The sequence below is a fragment of the Anabrus simplex genome, chromosome 6, assembly GCF_040414725.1.
Source record: "Anabrus simplex isolate iqAnaSimp1 chromosome 6, ASM4041472v1, whole genome shotgun sequence".
Taxonomy (NCBI): Eukaryota; Metazoa; Arthropoda; class Insecta; order Orthoptera; family Tettigoniidae; genus Anabrus; species Anabrus simplex.
Genome location: NC_090270.1, coordinates 184,051,729 through 184,073,447, shown reverse-complemented (window position 1 = coordinate 184,073,447; position 21,719 = coordinate 184,051,729). Strand labels below are relative to the sequence as shown.

Sequence of the window (21,719 nt, the reverse complement as noted above, 5' to 3'; positions counted from 1 at the left end):
TTTCAGACACAGTCTGCAAAAGACAGGCACAATTTAATGATCATGTCAAACGAATGGATAGAAACAGGTTGACCAAAAAGATCATTCATGTTTTTTACTTAAAATCTAAAATCACGATGTCTTGGTTTAGAAACACCAAAGAAGACCTTCGAATGCTACAAATCTTGCTGATGATGATGCTTGTCGTTTAAAGGGGCCTAACATCTATGGTCATTGGCCCCTAGTTACAAATCAGACCATATTCGTCTTTGACACAGATCTCTTCAAAAAAAAAAAAGGATAGTGACAAATGGGCTAAACTGAGATTAACAGCCGAAAATAAATCACGGTATCCCTTAAACAGAATAATGCAAGCCGGCCCACTCAAAAGGAATGAGGGAATTCTGGGCTCATAAGAAAGCAAAGTTCACTGCCAAATATAATAATGCAATTGTATGGCTTTAGCTACTGTGTGCAGGCTTTTTAATTTGTGCCATTTAGTTTGCCTATATGTCTATTACCATTCCGTTTTACTCCACCAGTCAGCTGGGTAAACTGGATCTCTGTGGAGTGATCTATGGTTTTTTAGTTAATTTTATTGTACATACGGTATTAAATCCGCCTCTTCTACTTTCTTTCATCTCATCATCATGTGCTGAACTGTTAGGCATATAGACCTGTGCGATTTTATTGAGCATTGGCTTTGGTGTCTGTCTTGACCTCAAATATTTGTTTATTACGTTTGTTGTAGAAACTTACCTGTTGCCCTAGTTTCTTATTTATTATTAAACCAACTCGTGTGTTTTCCCTATGTGATTATGTATTGTTAATCTGTCATCTGACTAGAAATCTTGCTCTTCCTTTCAACCAATGTACTTCATTTGTACCAACTACTTTTAACCTTAATCTGTCCATTTCCCTTTTCAGATTCTCTAACATATCACAAACAATTCAAACTTCTCACAATCAATGTTTCTACTTGCAAAATGTCAGTGCAGTATTTATCTTCCTGATCATTGCTCCTTCTCGTGTAGTCTCCACTTGTTGATGTGAACGGGAGACAGTTACTTCTGAAATATTTAACCGGGGTAGAAGCTGTCATCAGTACATCATTCTGTTACATGGAAAGAGATACAGCTGTAGTTTCCCGTTTTTTTCAGCCATGCAGTAGATTCAGCATAGCTAAGCCACGTTACACGTTTTAAAGCTATATCAGTCGATCGTCCAGATTACTGCTCTTGCAACTTATGAAAGACCCCCTATCGATAAACAATTCGTCAGGTCTCTCGACAGCTATCCGTCCGACATGGTTGCACCTATGACTTGGCTACCTAGTTCATTGGTACACACAAACCTTACCATGGCAAGGTTACAAGGTTCACAAAGGAGGAGTTTGAGATTAGCAGTTATTAATTCTATTGTCAAGCATTCATTTGAGGGTAGGGGTACCAGATACAATAATAGCTACACCATAACTGACTTTGAATTAAGGAAATCTGTTAGGAATATAAAGGTGTGCCAGGAATTTTTCAGTGGTATAGAGCCCTCTCTGATATGCAGCGAACAAAGTGTCAATTGGCCTAGGACAGCGAAAATGTAAGTTTGTCTCCAGATGGATTCGGGATGAACAAAAATAGACACAGATAAGATACATGGATATATTTAGTGAAAAGTTAAAAAAAATCTATAGACAACAGGTTCAAAATATGGAAAGAAAACCATATTGACACAGTGAGATACTGTAGTAGAAATGGCAAGGGAAATCTTAGAAAAAATTATGTATAATGATTAAGGGTGACAATAACATTCTACTATACTAAGTAGAGAGGATTATAAATATACTAGTGTTAGCTTTTTAACCCTTTGACCGCCAGGCTCATACGTGGTGTCCATACCGTCAAGGCCTAATGAGCACTTTTTACCTTGCAGTAAATTGTTCGTAATAACTTCTGTTCAATTTATGTAAATTGGATGGGCATTTTTTTGTTTTGAAGGTAATGCTTCGGGCATTTTATTGATGTAAATTAATGCACCTGTATTTTATAAATTTTTATTTTATAAGTCAAATAAATATTTCCTTTCTTTGAAAAAAAAAATCATGATCAAAAATGTTAAGAAAAAAAATTTTTACTTTCAAAAGCTGCATTATTTTAGAGAGGTGGTGTTTCCTACGCTACATATAAAAAAATAGAACTTTATGTACAATATTACAGTTACAATATTATTATTATTATTACTTTAAAGTGAAACTTTCTAATCTTACAATATATGCAAATGCTGCAGTTCCTGGTTTGTTTTAAGTAAAAAATGATTACTAATGTCAATTTCACACAGACTTTACACTCAGAAATTCACTTTTTGCCTTAAAAATATGATACAAGAAATTATTTACTAATATTTACACATGTTTGTGACGTGTTCTAGGAAGGGAGGCACAAAGGGTGAACACCCTTCTTATACTGTTTACAAATGTATCTGGTCTATTTTCCATTTACCACCTTGACTAGTACTAATCTTTCTGAATACGGAAAAGTTGCGTTCCTTTCTTTTTTCGGTAAAATAGTAAGGGTTCGTTACCCACCCGCGGGAGCTGAATTGCCGCTTGGCCACCAAGCCACTCGGCAGCAAGTTACTCAACTAAACTTGTTGTATATAGTCTCATTTAATCCAATACTAGTCCAAAACATGTTTTATACATTATTTAAACGAATAAATAACTTGGAAAGTATTTTTTTTTTCGGAATGTCCTATGAATCAGACGTTGGCATTTTTAGACTGAACCTCGAACATCCGATCAATCGGACATTGCCGGTTAAAGGGTTAAACAAGGTTCTTTCTGATTGGACCCCCTGTGGATGGGGGACGCACATGTAGAATACACCCATGGTATCCTCTGCCTGTCGTAAGAGGTGACTAAAAGGGGCGACCAAGGGATGATTATATTAGAACCATGAAACTCCTCGTCATTAGTACCACCACGTGGGGAACACCATGGGTTGCTTTTCCTTGCGCGTAGTACCACTATGTAGGTTTGTGATTAATAGCAAACGAGAGCGCGATGGCTTTTACAGTACCTATGATTAGTAGCACTATATGAGCAACACCATGGGATGACAGAACCCATGGTTATGTCTTGCCTATGATTAGTTACCACTATATGAGGAATACCACGGGATAGTACGAGTCCCTATGGTTAGTACACTTAGGTGATGAACACCATAGGTTTGCGTTGCCTGTCAATGGAGCCGCAATGTGCGAAACACAGTAGGTCTGTAATACATGTGCGAATTTCATTACCTGTGAGTAGTACTATAATGTGTGGAATACCGCGAGTCTATGCTACTCTGGATTAGTACTACAACATGACAAATACCGTGGTTCTACTTTTCTAGTAATAAGTACCATTATGAGGGGCTGATGACTTGGATTTTGGACTCCTTTAGACTACAAGCATCATCGATTCAGTATCGTGCTATAGAAGCAGTCCCTTGGCCAGTAATGCTATTGTTTTATGCCAGCTTCTGTGTATGTGAGGCACTGTGGGTCGGTTCCACTGATCGTTTTAAATTCTTATCCATCCATTCATTCTTCGTCCTCACGTTTTGAATTGTGGTCAGTAGAGGATTTTGGGTTTTTAATTTGTCATTTCATTTCGTCTCATTTCGTACCATTAGGGGCCGATGACCTAGATGTTAGGCTCCTTTGAACAACAAGCATCAATCAGCATCATCTTTCTGATTGGAAGATGTTAAAAATAATATAAATCCATATCATATGCAAAGGAATAGGATTGCCAACAACTGTGGCAGTGCTTCCTTGATCAGTATACCAAGTATATTGTTCGTAGGCATTTTAGAAGGATGTGATCAATATTGGCGAGTAATTTGGATGTGAAAACCACTGTAGTTCAGACCAAAGAGAGGATGTCAGGACCAGATTTTCATTACTTGTAAATGAAAAATGCTGCGAGAGGAATAGTGAGCCATGCTTATATTTCGTGGATCTAGAGAAAGTATATGATGGAGTTCTAAGGGGAACTGGCTGTACTGAGGGATTATGGGATCATGGAGAGGTTGTTACAGGCTATCAGAAGTATTAATGTGGAGGTTAAGCAGTGTTCTGCCCGGAAATTTTTGTCAGCTGGGTGGGGAGTACTACGTAAACAATAAATATTATACAATTTCAATTTATTCCCCCCAGGGCATTCACATACAAGTAAACATTAACTGAAAATTTGAACTATTTTAGTGTTATTATGACGAACAAGACATAACAGAGTATTTTCATCTTCTAGTGTTCTACTGCTCATTCATAATCATGTAACACTGGGGCTTACCACTCGGTTGCTGTGGAGTGCCATACGGGTTTGCAGCATCATGCAAAATCGATTGCTTTCGTGCGATTCCATGATAATCCAGGCACTGCTTGCGCACAGTATGTGATAGTCAAGCTAAACATCTAAACTCCGATGTAAGTAATGCAATCATGCTGACAATAATGAGGTTTATCATTTTAATAAACAGTTTTACAGTACTTATATTTTAATTCGGAACACCCATTGACTTAAATATGTATTAAAATTGTGTAACTAGCACATATCTTTGTTATGTTATATTGAAAAGATCCAGGGATAAGACTGTTAAGTATCGCTTCAGTAGAGATCTGTTATAACTAGGCTTGAAATTGTTCCCCAAAACTAACCAACTTTACAAGGATAATCAAAGAGCAGTATACAGACAGCTGAAACAGTTCACTGTTCCTAGAGTGCATATTCACCCCTTCTCATTCTGGATCAGAAGTTACGTATGCTCAGCTGATATATTTGGCCATAGCTCATCTTTAATGTTATTAGCTTTACGTTCCACTAATTACTTTTATGGTTTTCTTGGAGATGCTGAGGCGCTGGAATTCTGTCCCGCAGGAGTTCTTTTACGTGCCAGTAAATCTACCGACACGAGGATGACATATTTGAGCACCTTCAAATACCACCGGGCTGAGCCAGGATCGAACTTGCCAAGTTGGGGTCAGAAGGCCAGCGCCTCAGCCATCTGAGCCATTCCACAGCTCGCCTACCCATTCCACTGTGCACCTCTTACAAACCTGACAGTGAAATTTCTTGGTGACATCTATAAAATAATAAAGTGTTCTGTTAAAGAAATGTTTGGATTACCTACTGACGCCCGAGATGCAATGTTTTACACACCAGACAGTCTTAGAGGACTTTTTCAAAGCTCAATGGGAGGCTTTCTTTTAGCATATAAATATTTCCAAGAGACTGATGCGTATGAGAAGCCATTAGAGAGCTGCATACTGAAATAGTCCATTGCCTTGAATGCTTGCTGCTTGACAAGGAGCAAGTTGAATGTCTTGAAAAACCTGCTTCCCAAGCTCACCCAGAAAGTATTCTGTGAACCCTTTAGAAGTTGGTGCACATTACCATCCAAGGGTAAGGGATTAATATTCCTTTCCCACGGCGAGAAAGGAATTGCTTGGATCAGTAATACGAGAGATGTGTCATGCAGAAAATGAACTGTAATATCCCAGTTCAGTCGCTCCCTGCAAGGAGCCTTGATATATCCCGTTGCAGGAGATGCGTTGTGTTCGAAACCTTACTTTATGTATTAGGATTCTGTCGTAAGGGAGAGGTGATGAGAATCAATCGGCACAATACAGTTTGCACATTGATTGCTGGAAGCCTGCGTAAACACCACCACTTGAAGGTCTACTAAGAAGTAAGATGTCTCTCCACAAATGGATCCATAAGATGCGCTGGATATTGTTGTAATTGGTTGGGCAAAATGTATGGGTTTGGTGATTGATCTCGCTGTAAGTTTCGAGGAAAATGAACAGCATCCTCGCTTAGTGTGGGTGTGGCGGAGAAAAGAGCCATATATGAAGCATGCACCGAGGACCAAGAAAGGTATAAGATTAAAATATGGGAAGTTGGGCTTATGATTGGCACTAAAGGGATAATTCCAAAGGAGACTCTGAACTTCCTAGGAAGCAAAATAATCCTGGACACCATCATCCAGACCACAACGGACTCTATGCTAAAAAATATTGTTGGCAATAAGTTACCATTTGTAACACAATTCAAATATCTGGGTGAGTTAATAACAAACGATTTAAATGAAAAACCTTCAATTCAGATAAGGGCAAACAAGTTATCTAAGGCACAAAAATTAAAATGGGAAACTTACAAAAAGAAATGCTTATCCATTAATGCAAAATCAAACATTATAATACAGTCATAAAGCCAGAAGCCACATTTGTTGCAAAATTATTACTCCATCTAAACGAACAATTCAAAAGTGACAGGTGGAAGAACTTGTATCAGCAAAAGCTATCAAGAAGATGGACAATGATGAATAGTACCTAACAACGTTGCATATCAGAAATTAGAACTCATTACTGATACCATGCGCAAGAAAAGACTAGGGTACTTTGGCCACATCCTGAGAATGCCAGATTAACGATTTCTGAAACAGCTAGTGCAGTAGAGATCGGGCCAGTTAGGAAGACATCCGGTATCCGGTAAGGGGAAGTGTGCGAGTGAGAAAGCAGAGCTGAGGGAGCGAGAATGCTGACTTCCCCTTCTCGCTCAGTGTTGTGGCAACGTGCAGTTGACCCGAAATATTTGTTATAACTGTCATGTAACACTTCGCAGATTTTTAGTCAGTGGAATTCTCTTTCAGCTGTAAATTACAGACATACCTAGCCGAAATGAATTTATTTACAAGTGTTACAGATGATAGATAGATTTAAGGAGTTAGAACATAATTTAACCTCTTATTATAGTAGGTGTGAAAATCGTTTTCGTGTATCAATATGCGTACTCATTATTTTAAATTATAATTTAATGTAAAATTAGCTTTACGACGATGTAGGTGCATAGTATAGAATATGGTTTGCTATAACATGTTTGTGGGTTACTGTAGTCACGTCCTACTTCGTGAACCATGGGCAACGGCTGAGTGGCCTAGTAAGTGGTCCTGAGAGTCGGGATACCAGTTGCTATGGAATGGGAGTGGGCATCTCTGACATATTCTGAGTCGTGGCCCTCCTTGTGCTCAGACGGCTAGGACTATACAATTCACCGGTGGTCCATAACCCGTTAGAGGAGAGATCCTCACTTGGACTATGTGCAAGTAGGGCAGCTTCCTGCTTCATGAATTTACCGAGCTCAGAACACTTTAAGCAAGCCTCGGACCTATGGGAGTAATGGAGTCCCACTCCCATTTGACAGGTGAGGGACTCCTTGGAAACAACTTGGCGAACGAAATGGAATTCGATAGGGAGCTATCAATATTAATGGGGCTTATGGAAGAAAGAAGGTAGTACTGGCTGAGTCAGCAAAGAGGATGCATCTGGATGTGCTAGGAGTAAGTGATATTCGGGTAAGGGGAGATAATGAGGAAGAGATAGGAGATTATAAAGTGTACTTGACGGGTGTTAGAAAGGGAAGGGCAGAGTCTGGGGTAGGGCTCTTTATCAGGAATACCATTGCACGCAACATAGTTTCTGTTAGGCACGAAAATGAGCGAATGATGTGGGTAGATTTGTCAGTTGGAGGAATTAAGACTAGAATTGTGTCCGTGTATTCACCATGTGAGGGTGCAGATGAGGATGAAGTTGACAAGTTTTATTAAGCATTGAGTGACATTGTGGTCAGGGTCAACAGCAAGGATAGAATAGTGCTAATGGGCGATTTCAATGCGAGAGTTGGGAATAGAACTGAAGGATACGAAAGGGTGATTGGTAAATGTGGGCAAGATATGGAAGCTAATGGGAATGGGAAGCGTTTGCTGGACTTCTTTGCTAGTATGGGTTTAGCTGTTACGAATACATTCTTCAAGCATAAGGCTATTCACCGCTACACATGGGAGGCTAGGGGTACCAGATCCATAATAGACTATATCTGAACAGACTTTGAATTCAGGAAATCTGTTAGGAATGTACGAGTTTTTCGCGGATTTTTCAATGATACAGACCACTATCTGATCTGTAGTGAACTAAGTATCTCTAGGCCTAGGGTAGAGAAAGTGAAATCTGTCTGCAAACGAATAAGGGTAGAAAGTTTCCAGGACGAGGAAATTAGACAGAAGTACATGGATATGATTAGTGAGAAGTTTCGAACAGTAGACAGTAAGCAGGTTCAGAATATAGAAAGTGAATGGGTGGCATACAGGGATGCTGTAATAGAAACAGCAAGGGAATGCCTAGGAACAACTGTGTGTAAAGATGGGAAAAGGCGAACATCTTGGTGGAATGAAGTGAGAGCAGCCTGTAAACGTAAAAAGAAGGCTTATCAGAAATGGCTCCAAATAAGGGCCAAGGCAGACAGGGATTGGTACGTAGATGAAAGAAACAGAGCGAAACAAATAGTTGTTGAATCCAAAAAGAAGTCAGGGAAGATTTTGGTAATAACCTGGAAAGGCTAGGTCAAGCAGCAGGGAAACCTTTCTGGACAGTAATAAAGAATCTTAGGAAGGGAGGGAAAAAGGAAATGAACAGTGTTTTGAGTAATTTAGGTGAACTCATAATAGATCCCAGGGAATCACTGGAGAGGTGGAGGGAATATTTTGAACATCTTCTCAATGTAAAAGGAAATCATCATGGTGGTGTTGCAGACAGCCAAGCTCATGGGGAGGAGGAAAAGGATGTTGGTGAAATTATGCTTGAGGAAGTGGAAAGGGTAGTAAATAAACTCCATTGTCATAAGGCAGCAGGAATAGATGAAATTAGACCTGAAATGGTGAAGTACAGTGGGAAGGCAGGGATGAAATGGCTTCATAGAGTAGTAAAATTAGCGGGGAGTGTTGGTAAGGTACCTTCAGATTGGACAAAAGCAGTAATTGCACCTATCTATAAGCAAGGGAACAGGAAGGATTGCAACAACTATCGAGGTATCTCATTGATTAGTATACCAGGCAAAGTATTCACTGGCATCCTGGAAGGGAGGGTGCGATCAGTCGTTGAGAGGAAGTTAGATGAAAACCAGTGTGGTTTCAGACCACAGAGAGGCTGTCAGGATCAGATTTTCAGTATGCGCCAGGTAATTGAAAAATGCTACGAGAGGAATAGGGAGTTGTGTTTATGTTTCGTAGATCTAGAGAAAGCATATGACAGGGTATCGAGGGAAAAGATGTTCGCCATACTGGGGGACTATGGAATTAAAGGTAGATTATTAAAATCAATCAAAGGCATTTATGTTGACAGTTGGGCTTCAGTGAGAATTGATGGTAGAATGAGTTCTTGGTTCAGGGTACTTACAGGAGTTAGACAAGGCTGTAATCTTTCACCTTTGCTGTTCGTAGTTTACATGGATCATCTGCTGCAAGGTATAAAATGGCAGGGAGGGATTCAGTTAGGTGGAAATGTAGTAAGCAGTTTGGCCTATGCTGACGACTTGGTCTTAATGGCAGACTGTGCCGAAAGCCTGCAGTCTAATATCTTGGAACTTGAAAATAGGTGCAACGAGTATGGTATGAAAATTAGCCTCTCGAAGAGTAAATTGATGTCAGTAGGTAAGAAATTCAACAGAATCGAATGTCGGATTGGTGATACAAAGCTAGAACAGGTTGATAATTTCAAGTATTTAGGTTGTGTGTTCTCCCAGGATGGTAATATAGTAAGTGAGATTGTATCAAGGTGTAGTAAAGCTAATGCAGTGAGCTTGTAGTTGCGATCAACAGTATTCTATAAGAAGGAAGTCAGCTCCCAGACGAAACTATCTTTACATCGGTCTGTTTTCAGACCAACTTTGCTTTACGGGAGTGAGAGCGGTGGACTCAGGATATCTTATTCATAAGTTAGAAGTAACAGACATGAAAGTAGCAAGAATGATTGCTGGTACAAACAGGTGGGAACAATGGCAGGAGGGTACTCGGAATGAGGAGATAAAGGCTAAGGAGGATAGGTTACCTAGGAGAATAATGGACTCTGTTATGGAGGGTAAGAGAAGTAGAGGGAGACCAAGAAAACGATTGTTAGACTCGGTTTCTAACGATTTAAAGATAAGAGGTATAGAACTAAATGAGGCCACAACACTAGTTGCAAATCGAGGATTGTGGCGACGTTTAGTAAATTCTCAGAGGCTTGCAGACTGAACGCTGAAAGGCATAACAGTCTATAATGATAATGTATGTATGTATAACAGCAGGTTTCATAACCTGAGCCACATCTTGCAAAATAAGTCAATAATAATACTAATAATGATGATGATAATAATAATAATATACGTCAATAATGAAACACTCTATAAGAAAATTGAAAAACTCTCAGATACTATGCGAGAAAGGAGGATAATTTTTACGATCATCTTCTCCTCGAAATGAACTCTAATAGATTACCCGAACAAATCTTTGACTTCTTCCGTAACCGCAAATCAAAACCGAACTGGTTCAAAGAAACTGAAGAAGACTTGGTAGAATTAAAAATTACAGAAAATTCACTATTCGGTCAAACAGCTAAAGTAATAACTAAAGAAGAAAATATAAGGTTCCAAATCAAATCTGCATTAAAAGCGAATTTCTGTCTAGCAAGTTTCTCTGTGTCGTCAATAGTGAAGGTGACATTGTGAGAAGCTACCCAGTTCTTCACTTCTGCCCACATTATTTCAATACTGTTTAATTCAGGGTGATATGAGGGCAGTCGAAGGACCGAATGCCCGTAATGTTCCACGAGTTCATCTACGCCGTAGGTTTTGTGTGCCTTCTTGTGCAATTTGATAGGCTCATAAAGCTCGTGTTTGTACATCGTATCATGGTGTGGAATGTTCCTATTCACTAGCCAGGAGATCATCATCACTTTCCGTGAACTGGAGGTTGGAGCACGATCTACTTCCTTGTTGTGATATGACGCGTTGTCAATCACGAGAACACTGCGAGTTGGAAGATTATGTATAAGCATATCTTTCACCCACTTAAAAAAATTGTTACTATTCATGTCATCGTGGTAGTCGCCACTCTTGCTGCCAGACTTTCAGATTAGCAGACAGTTCTCGATGAAGCCCATTTCCCTGCCAGCATGTACAACTATAAATCTTTTTTCCTTTGGACATGGGCGCTGATATACCAGATGTTGAATCATCAGACCAGCCCTGCTGGATACATTGGACGTATGTATATAGGTTTCATCCGTGTACACTATAGGCCTATCCTCCACCCGATACTGGGCAATATTTTTCAAATAAACAAATCTTTTGTATTTTATGTCATGCTTTTCCATTAGGATGCGCTTATTAGTGTTGGTTTTTTTCCAAAGATATCCTAATGATCGAAGGATTCGCTTGACACTAGCTTTGCATCCTTTGAACTTTAAGTCTTTCTGTAACTTTGCACGAATTGTTGAAACTGTAGGTAAACATTTTTCAACTTAATAAAAATTGTTAACAATACGACGTACGGCACCTTCGTCAAAGTCGTCCAGTCCAGTAACATTCTTTGTGTGCATTCTTTTTTGTTTGGCATTTCAAACAGACTGTCCATAGGTTTTCCTAATTCTGTCGCTTTTCTTTTTTCGCTCTTAATCCGTGCCACAGAACTTTCTAACACTCCAACAGCTGCTGCTACTCTTTCCTGCACTTTCTTACAATCTATCACAAACTTTTCTTCCACTGCTCCCTTTCCATAAAGTCTATAACGTTCGAGATTTCTGCACGAGTCTGACTCTTTAGCACCTTACGATGCAGGCTACTTTTAACGCCTTCCATACTGTCACAGATAGGCCTAACGTACACCACTACTAATCACAGTTACTACACAATGAGAAATTATAAAGTAGCGCGCGTCAGCTGAGTGTAAACTTATGCACTGAATTGTGCTCGTAGCAGGAGCTCTGTAAGGAGGGGATGCGCTATGCTGGATCGTCCAAAGAGCGCATGCGCGAGCAGACGTCTTCCTACATGGCCCGATCTCTACAATCTTTTTTCAAATAATACTACAATTGGATGCAGATGGATAAAAGAAATTAGGGAGGATTTGAAAGAAATTGGCCGTACACCCAATGACACTATGGATAAGAATAAGGTAAACACAACACTTAAAAATATGACTTTCCACTTTACACTCACAAAGAAGAACATCCCAACTAGAATATTCTCTACACAAGAAAGGGCAAGAATATCGACACGTATGAAAAAGTACTGGGAGGAATGCAAGGCTCAGGCAGTTCCTACGAAGAAATCAACAAACCAAGGGGTTGATTAAAGTGATCCAATGTGGTCTTAAAAGGAGAAGTAGTTACCATTTGTATTCCCAGACCTGAGACATCATGTACTGTATTGTATTTTCTTTTTTCCAATAAAATCCAAAAGAGAAAATCCACCTGTTGGTTGACAATTTTAATTTTGAGTTTTATCTCAAACCTCACTTACGTGCCTACAACAGATAAAAGGAATATGGTTCATATGAACTGATAAGAAGACTGATCATTTTGATTCCCTAATAGGGGCAGCTATTAGGTGGATTATCTGTGGTGTTGTACTCAGTTGAAACCACGACTGCTTCAAGTCCTAGCCGTTTCCTATCCCGTTGTCATCATCTTGGTTAGTGCTGCATTAAACCGCCAGCAAAAAAACCCCAGAAAACCAAGAGTGTATCTGATTATTTTAGCCTCACTATCTGAATAATTGAAGCACTCGTGCAGTCAGGACAAACCTCTCAAGAGTTCAGTTACATAATTTCAGGTACATCACTGAAACTGGCTGTCCACTTTTCATAAATCGGAGTCATATTATTTAAATTATATAATTGTGAACAGGATGTGACTCTGAAGTAGACTCTGTGTGAGATGAATATCACTTCAGTTCTTCGTGAGTAAAGACCATACAGTGCATACCAGACTGTTAGAGTACCAAGCCATCATCATATCAACTCTATGATTTACCTGCAGAATGGGTCCTGCAGTTGCGACTTCAAAAATGTTGAACACATTCACCGACAGGAACTGAGATCCATCATAGATGTCAACTGGAATGTTATCACCAACTGCACAGCATGTTAATGGAAGAGGAACCAATATTATCGGTTATGAACTTGAATGGATTGGGATTGTTAACCATATTAGTGTTACCAAGGTTTCCTTACCAAAACCTCCATGATTAACTTAGCTTCGACCTAAGATACTGAGGAGCCCCTTTGAAGTATTACAGGGACCAGCTCAAGTAAATTGTGAAGGTGATAATTTCATGAAAGCTCTGCGTCATCCAACCTTATGCTCTCTTATTTATCCCAATTCTGTGTGTGTGTGAAAGTATATCTCGTGCATACATGAGCCTATTTAATAATGAGAAATTCATATATCATCTATATATATATAAAATAAGAGTTTTTTCTGTACATTGCTCAGAATTTGGAAAGAATTGTATTTCTGTATCGGTCGTGTCCATAGTAACAAGGAAATGCCCTTTTTACTTTTCCGTAATTTCTGTCTGTCTGTATGTATGCATGTATGTACACCCATTGGTATGTAAAGTCGGGGAATGAGCCACTTCTATCTAGGCCATAAATAATTTTATTCACGCTGAGTGAAATGGTAGTTTAGGGGAAGGTCTAAAATTTAATTCTCAAATATTTATGTTATTAGTGGTCCTGTCGATAAATATTGCATAACTAATGTTATATAGAATTAAATTTCCGATCACTTATGTCTTACACATTTTTACTGTACCGGCTATGTTCATGAGATATTCATGTATTTGTATTTTTGTTGCTAAGTCCATTTCAACGCCTAGCCACGAAAAAATGGGTAAACAGAATTTGGTGAAAATTGGTATATAGAGTCGGGGAATAAGAAACTACAGTCTAAGCTGTAAACAATTTTATTCACACTGGATGAAATGGTAGTTCAGGGGAAGGTGCCTAAAATTTAATCCTTAAATACCTTCGTTATTGGTCCTATCGAAAAGTACTATGTAACAGAAGTTATAGAGAATACAATTTCCAATCATTTATGTCTTACACAGTTTTACCGTACCGACTGTGATAAGAGTGGTATTTGAGAGTCGGAAGAAAACTAAATGTGAAGGCCTACAATATCGAAAGCTTATAAAATTGATCAACAATAACATTACGTTGACTATTATTTGTTATGATGTTCTTTTTCTATTATGCGGTCCCTCATCTCCGATAGGTGAGATTTCTGTTGCGTACAGAGTATAACAGCCTGTCTCAATATTGGTGGGAAATAGCAGGGGAGTTAGATAACTTTCTTCTCTAGCATACCGTTAGTCTGGTCCATACATGTTCTGATATTTCTGGTATGTAAGACGCTGCTTCATCATAGTATTCCAACTATTTGATCCCTACTCTGACGCGCTGATTGGATTGATCAGTGTGCACAATTAACGGAATAATTAAATAAAATGGTGTATGACTTTTAGTGCCAGGAGTGTTCGAGGGCATGTTTGGCTCGTCAGGTGCAGGTCTTATGATTTGACACCCGTAGGTGACCTACGTGTTGTTATGAGGATGAAATGATGATGAAAACTACACATACAGCGAAATTAACCAATGATTGTTAAAATTCCCGAGCCTACCGCGAGTCGAACCCGGGACCCCTGTGATCAAAGGCCAGCACGTGACCATTTAGCTATGGAGCTGGACAATGGAATAATAGCAGAGGCTCACTTGTGACCTGGTCTAGGATTACAATTTCGGCCTATTCCAAATTATAGCACCACAATTCACTAAATAACTCAAAATTCAACCCTGAAATGAGCCGTTTCTTAAGAAAAGCTTCTTCATATTCACTTTTATTAAATTCTGTATACATTTTATTCCAAATTAGCAGCCAGAAGGGGTTTTCTCCTCTGGCTTGGAGGAAAAATTTACCTCCAAGTCAGGTAGATTTTCTCCCACCAGTGTAGTGAATTGAGATTTTTCAACTCATTGGTTACTCCTAGGAAACAGAGAGTAAAAGGGAATATCTTTTGCCGTGGGAGTCTCTGCTCTCCCCCCCCCCCCCCCCCCCCGGAATAAAAGAGTGTTAACGGCTGTCTGCGGCCTGGTTATTCCAGCTCTGGAACTCAGGACTGTTAGATCGGCAGTGTCACTTGTAATAAAGTGTAATACTGTTCGTTAAAAGTGAGAAATTTGCATGGTTTTTCATTTGATCGAATATTTCATATGATAGCATTGTATGTTGATTTCAGTTGGGAAAACCACTAAGGCAGTCTTTCTGGGGATATAAAAAGGCAGGTGGAGAGTGAGAGTCTGCCATTATAATGAAAATTCCCCAACTTGATTGTGACTGATGGAAGGCAAGAGGGCCTACAATTACAATGAAAATTCCTTAAACCAGTCTTCACATAAAAGTAGGCATTTGGTGACTTCGCCATCGCGTTTCTTGGGTAACGCTAAGAGCTATGCAATTTATTACAACATTATGACGTCTGCATACCTAACCTAGAATTCTGTATACAGTGTAGAATTTCGTAGCGAAGCACGGGTACATCAGCTAGTTAATAAAATAAAACATCAGTATGTTAAGACTTTGCATAAATCCATAAAGATGGTTTTTTCCTAGTTTTTTGTTTTGTGAAAACCTATCTCGGAAATTATATTGAGATTTCTGTTTTAGGTTGAAGGCCATTGGCCTGTTTCTGCATGAGTCTGTATGATGAATGCAGAACAGCATGCTTTACCATCATCTTCAGCGGGCCCACCAGAGGTGAGTGGTTCATTGTATTTTTTTGGATCGACTTCAGCATAGTTACGAAGAAATGGAATCGTTCTTAATGAGCATTCTATATTTTCTGCATTTTGTTGTGGTGTAATTTTGAATAAAAAGCTAGATCTATGTATGGTTTTTACTTTTTATAGGAGCCCCCACACCCAGGGGCAATACAGAGGCACGGTGGGACTCCAGCCGACCTTCGTGTTGGAACTGCAGTAGCCCTCTCCAGTGTTGCTAAATATTGGGTACTCACAAATCTTTTCCCAAGTCCACTCTCTCAAGTGTCAGTGTATGGACTTCATCCTCAAAGGGTAAGAATTGTTAAAATGGTGTTAATTTTATCCCTTATAGTCTCAGAACCTCAGTCAAAAACACTCGCTGTGGTGATTCATTGTTCCTCATTTTCTGGTTTTATTTGATCTATATAGCGTCTAAATTTCTGTGAAAGGTTGCAACAGTGCAGTTAAGCAATAGTTCATAGTTTGCTCTACAGATAGCCCTATAGAAGATAAAACTAATTTTGTTTCAAACAAAATGAAATTGAATATTTACTGCCTGTTGCTTTTCGGTAGTTTTTTATATTGTGTTATTAGTGTTTATTGTAATTTCATATTACTTCTTGTTTTATTGAGTGCTTTTTAGAGAGTGTTAACCCCATCAGAAGAGATAGATCGGTATAGCTTTGTGTTGTACAAGAAATTGCCAACACCTTCTTCAAACTTCACCCTAGGAGGTTACACGTATGGACATTGCCTGCTGATAGCAAAGGAAAGATTGTCTAGTGCAGCAAGAGCTAAAGAAATATGTTAAATCTGTAAAATCATATCCTGGTGCTGATGTTAATAGTGACTGCAACCCATTAATAATGATATTCAAAATGCAACACTTTATAAAAGCTGTAAGGAAATATAAAACGAAAGACTCCATTAAGTATGAACACCTGTACAAAGATATACGTACAAACTGTATAGAAGCACAGAAATCATAGATGTCTGATAAATTTAAAGAAATTGATGTACTCCAGGAGATATATGATTGCTTTAACTTGTATAAAAATGTAAAAGAGCTAAGCGAACTGCAATCGAAACGATGTGGTCAAATCCTTAGGAATGCCCAGAATGAATTGAAGAAAAGTTTTTAACCTTTAGCAGAGAATGTTTGCTCAGCAGGTTGTATTTAAAAGGGGCAATTTTTACAAGTTTCACACAAATGCTTTATTTTAGCGGAACTTTAAATCCAGGGTTGAATCTTTGTGTACATACCTGATTTTGCTGCTGATTCTGCTTTTCTAATTTGTTTCACACCTACACCTTTAGTCCTTAGTCCTGTAATTGAATCTTGTGTGGTACAATACGAAAAAAACACCTGGATGCAGACAAAGTTTCTTTTCACAAGTTGTACAAAAGTACGCAGTTTCCCATCGAACACCTTTGATTTTCCTATTTGAACATACTGCGCAGTCCTTTGTGTTGCTATTCTCATTGAAATAAATAAAATTGGTTTCCCGTTGAATCTTGCACATGTCATGTGTTGATTGACAACTTCGCTTCGCTGATCCTCGCAGAGACTTTCCCTCGGCTGATAGTTGTTCCGACAATTTTCTCGTAACTTCTTCAGGAATATCTCGAGGAAATCGTAATATCACTGTCAGAATTCTTAACTGCATCAGTAATGTCTGAATCACTCAAAAAGGTAAGTTTACGTTTACTACCTGTATTATTAGTAGACGCCATGAAGCTCAATGAGTACGCAGAACATAAGACTTGATTGTTTCTTGCTGGAATTCGATATTAGTGTTTCAGTATATATTGTACCAGTAAAATAGCCCGACTTTATGAATTAATATTAAAGTTAGCACGAAGTAGGTCTCAGGGCAATTCTGGGTGGTTTCTAGCTAGGGCGTGGTTCAGGAGGCAGGGTCTTATCTACAAGAAAATTTTTAAATAGATTGAATAATAGTTTTTTATTCAGAAAATGCATTTCAAAGTGCACATCACCTTACTGTTGATAGTTGCTGTCTTCAACATCGCCTTTTGATGACCCGTGCTCCCAGTTCACCAGACTGAACGGGGCTGGAACACGTTCTGGAAGTTGCCAATATTTCGTTGAGATAAGGCCGGAACACCCAGGTTGGTTTGATATGGGTTTGAGTCTTGAACTTTCGGCGTTCTGGACGATCTCCAACGATGTTGCGGGGTAATCACTCGTCACATAACTTACACGAGTGTCCAAATTTACACAGTCCCCCAACACTTTGGTTTAACATCACTGTTTATTTTAATATGGTTGGGATGTGCCGTCAGATTCACTCTTAATCTTGTAGATAGAATTTATAAGTTTACTAAAGTAGATGCGAGTAGCATCAAGATTGGAAGAAAATAAAGCACAGTTCATGAATAGAAATAATGAAACTGGAAATTGTTCACGCACTTGGCACAGTTCGTGGTGATTTTCCACTAAACAAAGTAGCACTTGACGTTGAACGGAATGTATGACTGCTCTAGAGTTTATCAAAGACACTGCTGTCAGTCATGAAATAATACTAAACATTTTGACGAAGAACTAAGGTTGAAATGAAAAGTACAGTTCGTTGTTAGGCGCACTTGACATTAAAAATAATAGGTGACTGTTCGAGAGTTTATCAAAGACACTGCTGTCAGTCACACACAGATAATTTACACGCTGTTCAGAAGAAATGAGACACAATTTTGTTTGAATTGGATAAAGAACACAGTTTGAGTTCGGAGTGAAACCTTGGTGTCGTAGCACACGATTATGGTAATCACTTGCGTTAACATTCATGTGAAAGTTCGAACACTTTCATAAACACCCTTCTTTATAAATAAAACTATGCTGACTGAGATTTAACAAAATGTCACAGTTAATAGTATAACGTAGTAGTGTCACACTGAAATTAATGATATGTTTGTTCAGAGATTAAGTTCTGCTGCCTGATATTTAAAAAGAAATATCACGGTTCCTAGTATATCGCAGTAGTGCCACATTGAAATTAATATTGATTCTGAGACTAAGTTTCACACAGGTAACGTGGTAATAAACTCGGTTCTATAAGTTATATCGAGAAGTTTCTACATGCGCACAGAATATAAGTTCGACCCGACTGTTGTCACCTAAGTCCAATACACGACTTACCGGGCGAGTTGGCCGTGCGCGTAGAGGCGCGTGGCTGTGAGCTTGCATCCGGGAGATAGTAGGTTCGAATCCCACTATCGGCAGCCCTGAAGATGGATTTCCGTGGTTTCCCATTTTCACACCAGACAAATGCTGGGCTGTACCTTAATTAAGGCCATGGCCGCTTCCTTCCAACTCCTAGGCCTTTCCTAGTCCATCGTCGCCATAAGACCTGTCTGTGTCGGTGTGACGTAAAGCTCCTAGCAAAAAATTACACTATTGTCATAATCAGATTTCAAACACGCGCACAGATTATAAGTTCAACTTGATTGATAGACTCAATGTCCATTATAAAGACTTTGTTATACATTAGAGTTCAAACGCGCACAATTTATAATTTCAACACGACTGTCAGAGTTTAAGTCCCACATGAAGACTTTGAATATTCGAAGATAGTCTCTGTCAGCACTTCGACAAACACTGCAGCGTGGAGAGTCAGGCTGGATACTCAGCTATTACTGTCTGATCGGGTCTAGTGAGCTCAGCTTATATTCAGTTTGGGGCTCCTGCGTCATCATATAACGTGATCTTTTTGAGGCTGATTATCTCGCAAATCCTTCGACGGATTTACTTGAGATTCACAATTTGAGACGTTCATGTTATCCTCTTCAAAATGACGTATTACTCAAGTCGCTGCGATTACTATTAGAGAAGTTTTGAATTTTTTTCAATCGAATGTTCGCGAAGGCGTGGCCCTACACGTGGCGTCAGGCGAGTAGTCTATATTGTCCCTACAGCTACATCACACAGCTGTCGCTGGCTCGCTTGCTCACTCCTCCGAACGTAAATAAACGAAGTGCGCTCTGAACGTCTTGCATGATGAAGTACAATTAATAGTAAAAAAATACGGCACGTACAGGTCGTAACGGGTACAATATTGTGGTATCCCATTAACTTCTTTGTGAAGTTGACACAATCACTGATATTGCAAAGTGAAGCGTATAATTGCTGTAAGATGATCATAAATCACATGTCTTGTTCCGGCAGACATTCAACCTCCTTGAGAAATCTAATGTTGGGGCTGACCCGCTAGTTAACCAGTAAAGGTTAAAAGATGGAAGGAATACATCAAACTTCTTTTCAAAGATGATGGAGGTGATCCACCTGATGAAGAAAGTAGTGAAGTCAGTCGTAAAATCACACACAAGGTAGTGCATGCTGTTAAAATTCAGATGAACGGTATAGCTACTGATTCGGACAGAGTTGATGCTGAAGTTATTAAAGTAATGGCAGATCAGGAATCTACCATCCTCAGTCTCTTAATATTATTATTCAGTGCCATCTTTATCATCAAGAAAGATACTTTCTGACGTGCTGTGATCAATTTTCATACTACTACCAAAAGAGTGTTATTCCTCAGTGTGATGACTGTTGTATGATTAGTTTGATGTCATGTACTTTAAAGTATTTTTTAGTATCATACACACTTGGTTATAAAAGAGGAGAGACTGTGAAGAGAAGATTCTGCCATAATGATATGGCAACAAGAATCAAGAAGGGGATGTGTTAATGGACTTCTGTCAGAGGAACCAACGAATTATAGGAAACACATGGTTCAGGAAGAAAATAGCCGGACGAGTACCGGGTATGGTTGGTGAGACAGAAGTACGAAGACGTTGATTGATTATTAGGGCCTGGACTTTTAAAAAATGCATATGCAAATTCACATTTTGATCGTTAGTGCTTATACAGATATATTTTTCTCTTATGTGTGATTGATTATCTACGATTTCTGAACAAAAGAAAAATCTAATGAACTCTGTATGTTGTACATCCCTAGACAACATGAGAAACCTTCCCTGATCAAGGAAAGTGCTTTCAGTCTTGCAATACAAGCAGGTAGACAGATAATAACCCTTTTCACAACTGCGGTTTCCTTTCTCTTTACAGTAGCCTACCAACGTTTGCATAAACAAGTGCGTTCATCTGTTAACTCACTCTTCATTTATTGCAGTGTTTTACCAGATTAAACTTTAAAGATGCCTAAAGGTAAGAGCTCTATGTCTTTTTTAATTAAACAGTGGACATCGGGCAGTAGTGACTATACAAGTGACGGTGATGTAATGTACTGTCAAGTGTGCAACAAGAGTGTAAAATGCAATAAAAAATTTCAAATTGAACAACAGTCAAAAACAACTTCACATCTCAGATTAAAAGAACAGAGTAAGAATATGCAACAGCTACTTTTAAATGACATGAAAACACGGTGTGAAGTTAGTATATTTTCTGCTGATATTTGTAAAGCTTTTGTATACAGCACCATTCTGCTGCATAAATTGAATAATCCACATCTACGTTTGTTTCTTGGAAAGTACAGTATTGTGCTAATCAAAGGATACCTGATTAATCTACTGTTAGGAAGAAATATTTTCTTTCACTGCATGCTTGAGTTGTGAATTCAATACGATGTGACATAGGGAGGAACTGTGTCGGGATATCGGTAGATGAAACAATCGATTCATATGGTTGATACATTGCAAACTTCATAGTGGGAAAATTATGTCCAGACCTCATTTACTTTCGTGCAAGGTGCTAGAAAAAACCAACCACGCTACATTTCAAGTTGCAAGATTTGTTAATGATTCCCTGGAACATCTGTGGCCTAGTGAATCAGAGAGTGATTGTTACAAAGTGTGCCTTTTTGTCACAGATGAAGCTTCGTATATGTTGAAAGCTGGTCAGTCTCTATGAGTGTTTTTTTCAAATCTCATCCATGTCACGTTTGGCCCAAAGGTTGCATCATATTGCAGATATATTAATCTTGATCTTCTAGCTCCCCTTCTTCTCTCAAATATAATTTACTTCAAATACTTTCTTTTCAGGCATTCACTTCAAACCAAATTAATCAACAGGTCACTACATCTGATGAT

At 38.8% G+C, this 21,719-nt stretch overlaps 1 protein-coding gene across 1 annotated transcript in view; it reads left to right on the top strand.

Annotated features, from left to right (window-relative positions):
- The window catches only part of LOC136876271 (zinc finger protein 28), a 218,109-nt gene that overhangs the window by 24,743 nt on the left and 171,647 nt on the right, over positions 1 to 21,719 (top strand). The window contains exons 2-3 of the mRNA XM_067150081.2: positions 15,562 to 15,651; positions 15,804 to 15,968. Of these exons, the coding sequence (XP_067006182.2) occupies positions 15,598 to 15,651; positions 15,804 to 15,968 (219 nt within the window). The 5' untranslated portion in view covers positions 15,562 to 15,597. The remainder of the gene's footprint in view (positions 1 to 15,561; positions 15,652 to 15,803; positions 15,969 to 21,719) is intronic.